Source organism: Megachile rotundata, chromosome 1, assembly GCF_050947335.1.
Source record: "Megachile rotundata isolate GNS110a chromosome 1, iyMegRotu1, whole genome shotgun sequence".
Taxonomy (NCBI): domain Eukaryota; kingdom Metazoa; phylum Arthropoda; class Insecta; order Hymenoptera; family Megachilidae; genus Megachile; species Megachile rotundata.
Window position 1 is genome coordinate 13,944,297 of NC_134983.1, and position 15,024 is coordinate 13,959,320.

At 35.0% G+C, this 15,024-nt stretch overlaps 2 protein-coding genes across 3 annotated transcripts in view; one reads left to right on the top strand and one right to left on the bottom strand.

The window, feature by feature from the left end:
* Positions 1-15,024, top strand: part of Ipk2 (Inositol phosphate kinase 2) — a 56,794-nt gene that overhangs the window by 31,207 nt on the left and 10,563 nt on the right. The gene's annotated exons all lie outside the window — the stretch shown is intronic.
* Positions 1-15,024, bottom strand: part of dally (division abnormally delayed protein) — a 142,894-nt gene that overhangs the window by 20,290 nt on the left and 107,580 nt on the right. Inside the window, exons 6-7 of one of the 2 annotated variants that reach the window (XM_003701239.3) lie at positions 5,564-5,705; positions 405-606 (exon numbers count right to left, since the gene is read on the bottom strand). In XM_003701239.3, coding sequence (XP_003701287.2) covers positions 405-606; positions 5,564-5,705 — 344 coding nt within the window. Of the gene's footprint in view, positions 1-404; positions 607-5,563; positions 5,706-8,433; positions 8,913-15,024 lie in introns of those variants that run through there. The other variant, XM_076532287.1, reaches the window with a different exon arrangement.

Genomic DNA, 15,024 nt, shown 5'->3' on the forward strand with positions numbered 1-15,024 from the left:
TTGAAATTTTGGAATTCAGAAATCTGAGAATTTGGGGGCTCGGTAATTTGCAATATGACTCTACCACTTAAAAATCAGGAAACTTGAAAATTTAGTAACTCAAAACCTTTTTAATTCTCAAACTTGAAGCTCTGAGAATTCGGGAACTGTTACTTTACAAATTTGAGAACTTCTTGGAAATTTATAACTAGAAAAATCTTGGAACTTGGTTCCTAAAATCTTCAAATTAAAAACTTGAAGGACGTTAGAATAAAACGTGGAGTACTGTACTATTAGAACAAAGTCTTCAAACTTTTTACAGAATTCGCACCGTCTAACTATATTTCCAAAACCATCGTTTTTACAAATAAAATTTGTATTTCTCACGACTGTTGAAGTACATAATACAAGTTTCCAACACTCACCCGGTGTAGTAGGTCCCATTCCTGATCCTGAGGCCTCCTCGTCGTCATGATCGTAACCATGCACGTCTTCATCATCCGTGTCAACGTCGTCTTTGCTATTCTTCCTCCAAATTGGCCTGTCACCACTTCCTGAACCATCCAAGGCTTCGTCAGCGAGCAGGATTCCACTGTCGGGTGCTGCCGCCAATTGAGACTGTAAAATCTGGAAGAAAACAAGACGGAACATTTACATGCGATACCGTTAAACCACTGTATAAATCAAAACATTTCTAACATTTCAAATTCTTTTACTTATTTTAATATAACAACATCTGCAACTGTCGTAGATTAAGGGTTTAGCAATATTCACCCTGCATTCAGATGTTTCTTTCATTCTGTGAGCTATGGAGATTCTGTGAACGTTATGGTGATTTATAGTGAAGAGTGAATATCACGATGAAAATTTATTTTTAACCGAAAACGAAGGAAAATGAAATAGTATAACGATACTCGAGATGCAGTGGTATCTCATTCATAAATCATTCATGAGCTCGCACATTGTCACACGCATTGTTTCTTCTTCCGACTCTGTACGATTTTAAATTGGATTACACAGGTGTGATATGTCTGCAGTTGACAGGTGTGCAGGTGTTGCACACGCAACAACCAGAAGTGGCCAGGCTGACTTCTAGACACGTGAATTAACGCCCAATTTACCGGCAGAAAGTATCCGAACAATTTCTATCAAAGTTTCATTTAATGACTCTTACTAACATTAATTGCAGGTTACGTATTAGATGAGGACATTTTTAATTATTAAAAGACGTATGAATTTACGATAAATGTAAGTTGAAATTTATATTAAATTAGAACAAGGAATTTTTTTTATAGTGGTATTATTCATAAAATAAATTTTGTGCTTTCTTAATAACAGTGCGCAATTTTTGAATACACAGTTTTCAAGCTTCAAAATTTTAATTTTGCAATTTTATTATTCTCTAAATTTATAATTTTTTTATTCAAGTTTTCTATTTTCCTAATTTCCAGATTTTTAGATCTTCAAATTTTATAATCTGTATAAAATAATTTATTATATCTGAATTTCCTATAGTTCAGGGTTTACATCCTTTTCGACTTTTCCACTTTTCGACTCGTAATAATATTCGTGTTGTACCTGCATTTACACTATTAATTTCATGTTTAAAGTTTGATGAAAACGAATACCCCTATTCATTAATCTTTTTACATAAAAAATGGTTGAATGGGTAGGAGCACTCACGAAAATTGCTTTGTCCGATCAAAAGCACCTGGCTTCATCATAATATTATATGCCTGATTTCCATAAAGCCTCGTCAAGCTTTTCATACATCTCTACAGATTTTTTACATTTATCTTACGAATACAATTATTTTCTATACTGTTTTAATAAATATACAATTACATAAACATCCACAAATATATTATATTAGTTTTGAGAAATATTATATGTTCTATTAACTACTAATATGTGATACGTTATTTTTACCCAAGTGCATTTGCAACATTCTGTTCTACTCTGCATTCAATTATCTCAGTGTGAAACGTGATTCACACTGACAAAATTAACTACTACAAAAAGTCAAATATTTCACATGTCCGTAGACATGTTAATAAAAATATCATACTAGTACTTCGAATTCACCTCAAAAATCAATATGATAGAAACATGTGTTTTTATACATAAGACTTAAAGTGACTTCAATTTCTAAAGCAGTTTTCGAGTTGTTTTTCTACGGTCATCTATTGTACCAATTGTAACCTTTTTTCCGTCAGATAGCTGCAAGTGGGTGAGAAATGGTGCGTCACGTTAGAGGTAGCATTCAATACACAGATTCCACTTTCTTTTTCTTTTTAGTACCGACCAAATGTAACGTTACATGTGGCACCTGTGACATTTCGCCTCTATAAATTAAAATACACCACAGGAAATTCCGTGTAAGCGAGTAATTCGCCGCGGTGTTCGCCTACGAATAGGCCGAGCAATAAATTACCTTCTGATCTGGAATTATTCATATGGTAAGGTGCGCGTTTGACCCGTGGAAACCATGTGGACATAGCGAAAGATCCTAATAAGAGACGCGTGGGTGAGATTGGCTTTCACGAGTAGGTTCCAATTGTCTGTGATTGGCGAACAGGTGCGAACAACAGGTATCTGATATGCAGGAAATCAAGAACGCCGACGTTGAGCTTCTTGCTGTCTCTCTCGCTCTTGAGCGATTCGCATAATCGAAACGCTCGAACGGAGATAGAGACGTGCAAATTCTACTTACCATTGTTAACGTATGATCGTAGCTGTCGTGATTTATTCGCCATAAATTATTATTTAAATTAACGGATGATTCATTCGAATTATTAACAATGCGCTCCCTTCGTAGTTTCGGGGCTTTTGGGATCTATTGTGATTATGGAGTTGTAAAGGTTTATGTAATTATTTGTGAGGATTTGTGTAATTATATATTTGTGAAAAGTTACGTAATATTTGTGAAAATTTATGTCATTTTATATGACATTTTGTAAAAAGTGCTAAAACTTATGTCATTATACTATGACGCATGTTGCAAATGCACTTGGGTAAACGTATCACATATTACTCATATGTAAGTTAAAATATCGTACATGTGTCTTGAATTCGTTCGAATTATAGGTGACTGATCAGCAATTATAAAAATGAAGAAGATGTTAAATACTAGCAAGAATTCCTCATATAACATTCATATCATCTTCATTAACATTCTCTCATCGAATCACGATGTTCTGAGCCACACATCAACCATACATATGATACTCTGCATGATCAAAATCGATCATTCATAGCTATACACATAATCAATACTACTGTCGAACGAATAAGGTAAAAGTATAAGAGCCTGAACATTGGGCACTAAAATTATACATTTTATGTCTCATTAAATAATTTTAGTTTTAAATTTTTTACTGAAATTTTAAACTCGTATTCACCTGCTAATTGTCCTATGTAACTTAAAAAAGTAAATATTGAGGAAAGATCAGATAATTTGGGATACAGTGAGCAGTGTTTAACCGGCGAAATGTCAAGCAGCGAGTACCAACAGTCTACATTCGTTGAAGCAGAATCCGTTGCTGACTTTGATGATATATTACGTTTATTAAATAGCATCGGGACAAGTTTCCGCCTCGTGAAATAGGTAATTAATGAAATCCTTACTACGTGTACACGTATTACGCACCGTTACGCAGATTAATTTAACTTTGAAACTAATTGCTACCCTTTCGCGCTTCGAAACGTACTGAAATATCTATCTCTATTAGAATGCGATAAGTATCTTTACTAAACATTCGCTGTTACTAGATTTCACGCGATAGGCTGTCGGGTTTGATAATGTGCAAGCCGGCGTTGAAAGTGTGTACTTTCGTTTTGAAATGTGGTTTCGTAATAACTATTACGGTTGAGGAGGTCGAGTCTCAAGCTTTTATATGTATACACTTAATCGTTTATTCTATAAAAATCTGTAACAAACATGAGAATAGTCTTTAAAGAACTTTAGAAAAAATTATTCGAGGTGCAAAGATGAAAATTTGACACAAGATGTTCTTGACAAGATGTGAAACATCAGAAGTTGAATTTAAAGGGTTCATGTTAACAAATTTACCTGGATCACATAAGTTAACATCACTTACTGAGAACTATTAGAATAATTATATACTGCAATGTATAATATTCTTTTGTTCATTAGGTGGGAAGTACTAAACGATATGAAACCTCTCTATGCATCAAACTTCCTTAGGTATCAAACCTCCGTATGTAGCGAACGTTCGTATGTATCAAAGTTTCCTATGTATGAAACCTTCCTATGTATGATATGAAGCCTTCCTATGTATCAAACATTTGCCTAGGTGTCAAACTTTCTTATGTATCAAATCTTCCTGTGTGTTAAACATTTCTACCTACGAAACGTTGCCATGTATGAAATCTCCATATGTGTAAAGAATTCCCATTTATGAATCCTTCATATGTGTGAAACCTCCTTGTGTATTGAACCCTATATGTGTCAAATTTTCTTATGTGTGAAATCTCCCTGTGTATATTCATATGTATAAAACATTCTTGCTAATAAAACCATTCTATGTATGAAACCTCCTCATGTGCGGAATCTTCCTATGTTAAACTTCTGTATGTGACAAAACTTGCTATATATCAAACCTTACATATCAAATTCTTCTACGTATCAAACCTTATATATCAAATTTTCCTACGTATCAAACCTTCCTACCAAATCTTCCTACGTATCAAACCTTCCTATCAAATCTTCCTATGTATCAAACCTTCCTGTCAAATCTTCCTACGTATCAAACCTTACATATCAAATTCTTCTACGTATCAAACATTACATATCAAATTCTTCTACGTATCAAACCTTACATATCAAATTTTCCTATGTATCAAACTTTCCTATCAAATTTTCCTACGTATCAAACTTTCCTATCAAATTTTCCTATGTATCAAACCTTCCTATCAAATCTTCCTACATATCAAACCTTCCTATCAAATCTTCCTACATACCAAACCTTCCTATCAAATCTTCCTATGTATCAAACCTTCCTATCAAATCTCCCTATGTATCAAACCTTCCTGTCAAATCTTCCTACGTATCAAACCTTCCTATCAAATCTTCCTACGTATCAAACCTTACATATCAAATTCTTCTACGTATCAAACCTTACATATTAAATTTTTCTATGTATCAAACTTCCTACCAAATCTTCCTATGTATCAAACCTTCCTATCAAATCTTCCTATGTACCAAACCTTCCTATCAAATCTTCCTACATACCAAACCTTCCTATCAAATCTCCCTATGTATCAAACCTTCCTATCAAATCTTCCTATCAACATAACCACTCTATATACGGAATCTCCCCGTATCACAGCCCCGACATACCGAATCTCATATATCAAATTTCCCAATGTATCAAATCTCCCTATGCATCAAGCCTCCTCAGGTTCTCCTACGTGCAAAGACAATCGTTTAAATGGATTTCATGAACTGTCCGTTTGTCAGGGCAAGTTGAAAACAGGATATGAATGAGAGACACAATTCAATCAGAAACAAGGCTAGCCAAGGCTGAGTTGAGGAACAAATTACAATTGGATGTGAACTCACCTGATTAATGTGCCTCAATTGGTCAATGAGCACGCTAGTGTTCGCATTGCCGTAGGAAGTTGTCGGTGACATTGTCGTTATCGTAAACTCAGGGTTGTACCGCTGCGACGTTAGACTCGAGTCCACTACCGTCTTCGTGTACCTGAAATAACGATAAAATATGCGAAATTAGTATACTGCATGGTACAAGCTGCATAAACCGTGTCGGAAATTAGGGCTGCGATAAATTACAGGGAGAAATACTGTATTAAGTTGTTGTATATTAATGGCTGATTTTGTTATGCAGAACAAAATACTAGTGACGGTACTTGCTAAACAAAAGTTTATTGTACCTGTAGGGATGGATATACATTCCTACATTAACTCTTTATAAAATCATAATATATAACATCAAGATTATTATGTGTTCATGGTATATCAATTCCAAACTCATAGATGAACATCAGTTTATTTATTGTACCTACATATACTTGAATATATTTCAATTTTTTTGTACGCATGTATGTTTGAAATGTTTGAAATGTACAAAATGTTTTGTACGTATGTATGTTTGATGTTTCGTACACGAATGTATATTTGATTGTAAAGTTGATAAGGCACAAAATTCATTGGTACTCTCTGGCGTTGGTGTTTGGCGCTATCTGTTCTGTTAATTAAGTAAATTTCCTCGTTTTTTCGAGGATTCTCGAGAATTCTGTTCCGCTAAACACAAGCCGTCTCTCAAATTGTCATGTTCGCTCTGTGAATATTCCGGGTTCAGCGAGCATTCGTTTACCCTTTGTCCCACGCTTTTCTATATTTTCTTTTCCCTCTTCGTGTCAATTGCAGTCCACTCTCGCTTCTTTTTTTTTCCTCGGTTCTTCGATTCAGTGCTTCTCTACCTTCGATCTCTCGAGCACTTTCGATCGTTAACAAGCGTAATTCGCCAACGAAGCGAACTCACTCGTATTCAACAACGAAGGCGAAGGGAATCAACCCGACAAAAACTGGTTCGCCGCGATCTAAACTTATCGAGGTGAACCTTACATCTTCTTTCATTCATACGGAGATCCGAAATAAGTTAGTTTCCGAATTAACATGAAAAAACACCTCGGGCAAAGAATCATTTTTATTTAACTCTAGGGTTGTTAACGGTATGATTACCAAAGGGGTCAAAACGCTTTAGGCTGCACGTTTTAAATTACGATCTATCACGTTTCAAATTTTCTTCTGAAAATTTTTAGTTTTTAAAGTTGCAGATTTGCAGCTCTCTAAATTTTGGAATTCTTGTGTTTCTAATTGCTCAAATTTCTGAGGATGAAGAATCTTGCAAAATTCTCAAGTTCTACGATTATTCTCAGTTTCTCAAGTTCACTAATTCTTAAATTCCTTAACACTAAAATAACTGAATTCCATAATTCGAAATTCCTAAATCTTCAAATTCGCAAATTTCCAACTCCATAATTACCATATTCCCAAATTTCCGATTCCACAATTATCGAATTCCCAAAATCCTAAATTTTCAATTCTCTAAATTCTCAAGTTCCCAACTCCATAATTATCAAATTCTCAAATCCCCGATTTCACAATTACCAAATTCTCAAAATCCCAAAATTTCAAATTTCCCAAATTCTCATATTGCTTACTTCACTGTTACCAAATTGCCAAAATCCCAAAATTCCAAATCCCCTAATTTCCAAATTCCTAACTTCACAAAATTACTAAAATCTCAAAATCCCAAAATCCCAAAATTCCAAATCCCCAAATTCTCAAATTCCCAACTCCATAATTACCAAGTTCTCAAAATCCCAAAATTCCAAATCCCCAAATTCTCAAATTCCCAACTCCATAATTACCAAGTTCTCAAAATCCCAAAATTCCAAATCTCAAAATTCCAAATCCCAAAATTCCAAATCCCCAAATTCTCAAATTCCCTACTTCACAGTTACCAAATTGCCAAAATCCCAAAATCCCAAAATCCCAAACTCACAAAATCCCAAAATTCCAAATTACCAAATTACCAAATTCTCAAATTCCCAACTCCATAATTACCAAATTCTCAAATCCCCGATTTCACAATTACCAAATTCTCAAAATCCCCAAATTCTCAAACTCTTAATCCCCAAATTTCCATCTACATAAAAGCGCATTGGTTAGTATCCCACACAGAATTTGTTAGCTCGTTGATTGGTCGCGTGCACGATGCTCGTACGGGGGCTAAAGAATTATCCGAAAGAGATATGGAGGAGAAGCAGTCGTTCTATTTGCGTTAGCTATTCTCGGATCATCACTTTTGAAAGCGCACTCTCTCGCAGAATACATCGCGTGCCATTCATTAGTTCGCCACCGGCCGTACGGCGTTTCTTCGTTCATCGCCGATTAATCACGCCGATTCGACTTCTTTCGTTCCATCCTCTTCGCGTTTCGCATTCCACCTTCTATCTTTCAGCTCGTTCTCGTTACTCGCGTTGTCTCTTCCGCCAAATTTTTCTCTCATTTTCCCCGCGTTGCTTCAGTCTTTTCGTTCCGCGAACGAAAAAACCTTCTGGCGACGCGTTGATCGATCGTTCGCGGGTTCTCCGCACATTCCACCCGTGCAAATTAATATCAAATTGGAGAATGATCGATCGAGCGTTCTTTCGCGCGCGTCATTGATAAATCAGCAATGGAATTTCATTAGATTTCTCGCACCTCATTAGCGGTTGTGTTTATGCGTTATTTATACATCTGTCGTTTGACAGATCAAGTCGATGAGTTTATTCGGATTTTGACTACTTTAACGTTGTACCGTGCTCTTCTCAATTTTTCTTGAAGGCAGTTACACCCAATTTGGCGGGTGAATTCGATTATGTATAACATAGGTTCAGTGATTAACAATGTAGTTAAGTTGCTGATTAATTTTATTGATTTATTTATTAGATTGTACTACGTTTTATAGTAACTTGGTTGAGTGGTTTCGTTTCTGATTATTTACATTTTGGTACGCATGAGTACAATTGTTTGGTTATGTGGTGAGTGTACCAATCCGACGTAAGATGTGGAGGAAGACTGGATGATTTGGCACTTCAGGTAGTTCGACGAAAGTTTTGATTTTTAGGGACAATAACGTGAAGGTTAACTACGAAATTGCAATGAATCATAAATATGGTGCCCTAAAACAGTTTTGGGTTTTTACCGCCATCACGTGTACCATAAACGGTTCGGGACTTAACTGTACAATACTACGACGCTACGAACATCTTCGCTCGAAACTAGGTTATGTTATTTACATAACTACTTATCTTTTCGCATCGAGTTATGTGAACGCTGTAATTTCTGTAATGATGTCCTGCAGGTATAATACGTCATTGCTGTACTGCGGGCGTAATATCTATTATGAAAGATGAAACGTATTATGAAACCTTTTTTCCGGAACGGTGTTTCATTATAATTATAGCTACTTTTAACTGGGAAGATTCAAACATACTGTCGGTCTTGATATGTGACAATATAAATTTAATATTAGGGTAAATGTACCAGTTTAGAGACTTTAGAATTGAATTATTTAACACGATTTCAAATTTTGTTATTCATAAATTTGGGAAACAGTGGAATATGGAAATTTGAAAGATTTATACACCTACATTTATCAAATCTTAAATTCTAAACTGACATACCACAGCTGCTGAATTTACGTTCCCATTGTCCCCGTGTCAAATGTGTTTCAAAATTTACAGCTTAGCATGTAACAGCTCGTTCGCAAAAAGAAGAAGAAATGTAATTAATAGTTGGAATGTTTTGAAATACAGCTTCAATGAAATAGAATGGCGCACGCGTTTTACCATCGATTTCCCATAACAGGTTCCTTGTATTCCAAATAATACTCTCTTGTCACGTTAAATGCTTGTCTACCTTTGGCGTAATTATTATCACGGTGTTATTCGCAGCCGTGTTGCGTTATTAAAACCTTCATTTGCATGCGTAAGTGTATAAGCACACGGTTCAGCCAAGCATTGCCTGAAGGGAACTTCGTGAGCTGTAACCTCGTAAGGTGCACGTAAGTTGTTCTATCGTTAAAAAAAAACCCTTTGCTTTCCTTTTGCATCCTCCGAGTGCTATTACGTCGAATGTTGTTCAATTTTCTGCCGCTTTCGTACGATCAACAATTCTTCAAATAAGTATGTTCACTGCTACAATAGTAACAACCATGTTTGCTGCAGCGTATAATGTGGGTTATTAACGTGTTGATTACCGTGAAGGTCAGCAGTAACCGACCCTACAAGACACCTGAGAGCCAGACCCGCGAGAGTCCAATTTTGTTGAATTTCAAGAATTGCGGGAAAAGACTCGCTAGGGTGATGCTTATTTGATATAAAAAAACTTTTCTCTATTTTTTTTATGGGGTTGTAAATTCACCCTTGTTTCGTTTATTTGGTGGAAGTTTGGGCTGCTGGAGAATTCAGGAATTTGTGGACTTAGAGATTTGGGAAATTTAGAACTTCATGGGTTCAGAAATTTAGGAATTTATGAAAATTTGAAAAATATAGAATTTGTAAATTTTATAAATTTATAATTTTGAAACATCGCAAAAACAAATCTGAACACATACTTAAGATACGTAATACACGAACATTTAGAAATGTATTAGTATGAAAAACATATTCCGTATACAAAAATAGAAAAATGAACGAGTTGACATACGCGAGTAAAGATAGCTTAGGTTTGCAGAGCGACCTTATCGAGTAGCCGTAATTGAATGAACATTAAATACCGTCCGCAATCGTTCGATGAAAATCGTTTCGAACGACTGCAGATAATATCGCAGCGTTTTGCATTACAAGCGACTGAACTTCGCGGCGACGCGCAAGGTTCTCCGGAAACGTAAATCCAATTTCCGTTGAACGCAATGGTAATTGGATAAATATCGAATGCCAAACCGTCTCGATATCTAGCGTCGGTTTTCTGTCGTGCTTCCCTTTGCCAGATAAATCCTTCGATTAATCTTGTCGCTCGGATATGCGCACACATTTTGTTATCGTTATTATTATTAGATTGTATCGCATCAAATGATCGATTTGTATATTATGCAGCCGGTGTGGCTATAAACACCGACAGAAGCAGTCATGTCGGTCTGAATATTATCACGAGCATTTGACAACGTTTGTAAACATTATTGTAGTGTCTATCGGTATGATATAATAGATCAATATTATATCTATCACTTTAGATATAATAGATTGTTGTTGAACTATAAGCTTGATATTGTTGTGGACATAATCGTAATTTTAACACGATTTTATGAAGAGTTAATGCAGTAGTTTATTAACATAGTATAATACAAGATCAATATTGTATACAGGGTGTCTCACAACTAGTGTAGGTCCCTGAAATGGAGGGTAGCTGACGTGATTCTGAATAAGATTTCCCTTTGCAAGAATGGAGTTTGAAGCGCGGTTTTTGAAATATTAAGGAAAAACGTGGACCAATCAGAACGCGAGGATTACGCGTGCGCAGACGCGAGAGCGAAAGCTTCGAGCATAATGGCGGAGTGGGCGTAATCCTCGCGCTCTGATTGGACCTACACTAGTTGTGAGACACCCTATATATCGTCGAAATAAAAGTATGTCTACTGTCTGAGTAAACGAAAATTTGAATCTACAAATGAAGTGTACAGAAATTTAAATATGTTTACCGTATAAATAAATAAAAATTGAAGAACGTCAATTGTTCAAGTACCAAAAATTCTAAATACATATATCTGTTTAATAAATCGAAAACCTTGATACATCTAGCTTTACATATGTCTTCATTTAGGAAAGTACACTTTTTAAGAGAAATTGGGTGAGCTACATAAAGAAACGAAGGTTAACGTTATAATTTGCATACGTACACAGCAAAAGCAAAGGTAAGAGGATAAAAAGGTGAATGAAAAAGCAGAATCTCGTACAAAGAAGAGCGATGGAAACGGTAAAGTACATCGAAAAATTACTTACAAATCGAAGAGTAAAATGCGAAATGAGGTATGAGCAGGAAGAGGCGAGTAAGACGGATACGAACAAAAGGGAAAAGAAATATACAGGATAGAAGGTTGCCTTTGAATGGTTGGCATTGAACAGCCAAGAAGTGCAGCTGCAACGAGACCCTTGTATAAAATGTTTTCTTGCTAATTCCTTACGCATTTTTATGAATTTTTACCGTTCAGCGAGAAATTGCCTGTTAAATTGAGAAATTACTAGATTGTTCACGTGACATGCGCGGTTTAAACTTTCAGTAGTTGTCTGACTTTGATGAGTGTGTCGATACTGTGATTTCTGACAAATTAATAATAACACTTGTGACAAATTTTATTTGTAAGTTATTTTAATGTTGAGGTCATTTTTTAATCGAGGTCTCAGGATGAAACCATTTGAGCATCTTTCAGTTACTTTTTTCTAATTTTAGCAAAATTAGTGAAAATAATTTAGATGTGCTATGACATAGGTACATTTAGGTACCTATGATGTAGGTTAAAACGTCAATCCACATTCGTGGCATTAAGGTTCAAATACAAACCTAATTCATATTTGCACAAGAATTTTGAATTTTATACAAATTGGTACAATTAAAAATGTACAAACAGTTGCATTATTATTCCCATTTTTACATAATTGTTAAGCTGATCTTCAAACAAACCCGTCATAAACAACATTGTAACTAATTTATGCTAGATTTATAGAAGAGTAATTTACAATTTTTTATTCCATTTTTTACATCTGTTTGTCTTCGATAATACGAAGCTAACTTTTTCCTCATTTTTTATAGTATTATTAAATAGTATGTTGCTTATGTACTGCAATCGAGAGACAATTACAATATGCTAAAATTTAAAGGACATACAGCGTCGTACATAATAATTACGAACAGTAATAATAAACTGATAAAATAGATAGAATAAACTGGTTTTAGTGGTATCAATTTATTAATTTATATCAGTCAATTAAATTAACGAGAACTTGTCGAACTTGTGGACAAATTTTCTTACACACATTTTGACGAATTTGCGAATTCAGTGATGGAAATGATGATATAAGATATTTGATCAAACCCCTAAGATATATGGTGAATTCACTGAAGATGTTAAAATAACAACTCTGTGAGCTGATTTCCCAGAAGGAAGTAAGTGATTCGATCAAATTTGAATTTTTCTATATTTGAATTCATTTTTCTATGGTAGCTACTTCAAACAAAAATCGAACTCTGACCGAATTTGATCAAATAACTTGCTTATTTCAGGGAAATCACCTGACAGAGTTGTTATTTTATCTTCAATAAAATGATCATATTTAGAGATTTGATCAAATCGTTATTTCTATCGTCTCCCTGCTACATATACATGTGTAAATACTCACATACGTGGTCCATGTGGTAAAGCAACGAATAAGATATGTAAGAAACTAATTGTGTATCCTCCCGGTAGGAAAACACCGTGAAAGATCGATCGCAACACTTCCAGGATTAGCAATTAACCAAAACAGCAACCACAACGTCATCTCGCTGTACGAGGTAATTCCATTGGCTTTAATTCACGAATTCCCCAGCAGAGAGATGCTCTCGGATCTGTGATTCGTAACCAATGGAGAGACCTTTTGAATTATACACGAAGGCGGAGATCCAGGGTTTTCAAAGTGGCTCGAATAACGTGTTTGAACCTTGCTACCGACGGTATTGAAATATTAATCCAACGTAAAGCACGTGCTATCTCGACTTCGCGAAAATCGATCGACATGTGTGTGTTTCCGCAAAGCTGCCTAGTGCATCCTACATTGAATTAACAATACGCCGTAAACTTAATACGTTCGAGTAGCAGACGCGGTGATATTCTTGGATCTGCGTGTTTACATATTTGAGAATTTGGGTGATAGAAAGGGGTTTCATTTTTACGGAGTTTAATTGGGAAATGAGAATTTTCAGAAATTTAGACGCGTGAAGTCGAACGAGTGGAAATTTGAAAATTTTAGAATTTGAACATTTTTTAATCAATAAACGTGGGAATATGGGAACTTAGAGAATTGGGAATTTTGCAAACTACAAATTTGAAAATTTGAAGGGCTGAAAATTTGCAGACACGTGAAATTGAATATGCGAAAATTTTAGAATCCAAAAGTTTGGGTAATTTAAAGAATAAAAAATTTTGCAAATAAAAAATTTGAATATTCATGAATTTGCACATTACAAAATTTGAAGAACTGTGAAGTACAAAAAACCTATGCTTCATCCCTCTACTTTGAATCATGATCACACGGTGTATCATTATTTTCCGTCTTTAAATAATCCGAATAAATTGATTTGCCAGTGTCGATAGGCAATAATTCTTGTGACAATGAGTGATGTTAAATCCATATCATTTTGAAAGCACTTTATGGTTGTACTCGACTTCTATAGCTTCTCGAGGGGTCACGTAAGAAACATTAATCTCGTTCAAGCGTAATACCCGAATAATCCCCGACGTATTGTGACAGCCTCCCCAATATTGTGCGAGAAATGTCAGCATGATTCTACTGAATGATAAAGTCACTGCAGGACTATCAATGCTTTGTAACAACACTTTGGTTTACATTCACTTTGTTGTTAAAATATAACTATTGGGAAATTAGCAACGTCTTTGATAACTAAAGATTTTGATACAGACTTTGATAAATCATATATTCCTATTTATTTAATTTCACTAAAAATTAACAACGTTATTTTGAAAAAAAATATTAATAAATTATGTGTATACTTTGACATAATTTATCAAGACACAAAGACTTGTAAGAACGTAATGATACATACGTATGTAAAAAGTATATTTTATAATAATTTAATAACTCATTGTTTCGAAACCACCTATTTCTGTGAGTAACGAGTGAATTCAAATTGAACGAATTCGAAGTCTGCCGCTCTTCATTTCTTCAAAATTTATACTTCATTAGAAAAATTTTCTGTAAACCGCATAGCAACCAGTAGATGGGAAGCTGCAACTAAATTTGGACCATCCATATTGATCTTTGTCTCCTTACTGAATGATTAAATCGATCTCAGAATTATCCTTCGTTATTTCAGGAAAGTAACTGGCTACCATTCGCATGACCTGGAAATTTTGTTCGCCCTGTGCAAATTTGCGTTCGAATTTTCTTGCTAAAAGCGGCAGAAGTTACCATTGGCCGAACTGGAACAGTTACAGGAAGGTGGTTCTTTCTTTAACGTAGCGAGCCTTCAATTTACGAGATGAAAGGTATCGCTGTTACGTTTGCAACCATTGCAAAAGGATCGTTGCTAAAGTTTGGGTATTCGAAAGGCCGAATCTTGCTAATAGTATGCCGAACGGATAACATACTGATATTCGTTACAATGTCAATTTTCTTGATGCTGAATGAACAGCTTAGAATCGAATTTTTCGATCGAAGCTTATTTGATAGATTGAAGCTTTGATATTTTTTCCTGAATTGAAGAAAATTTCTACGATTAACTTGAAACAAATTCAG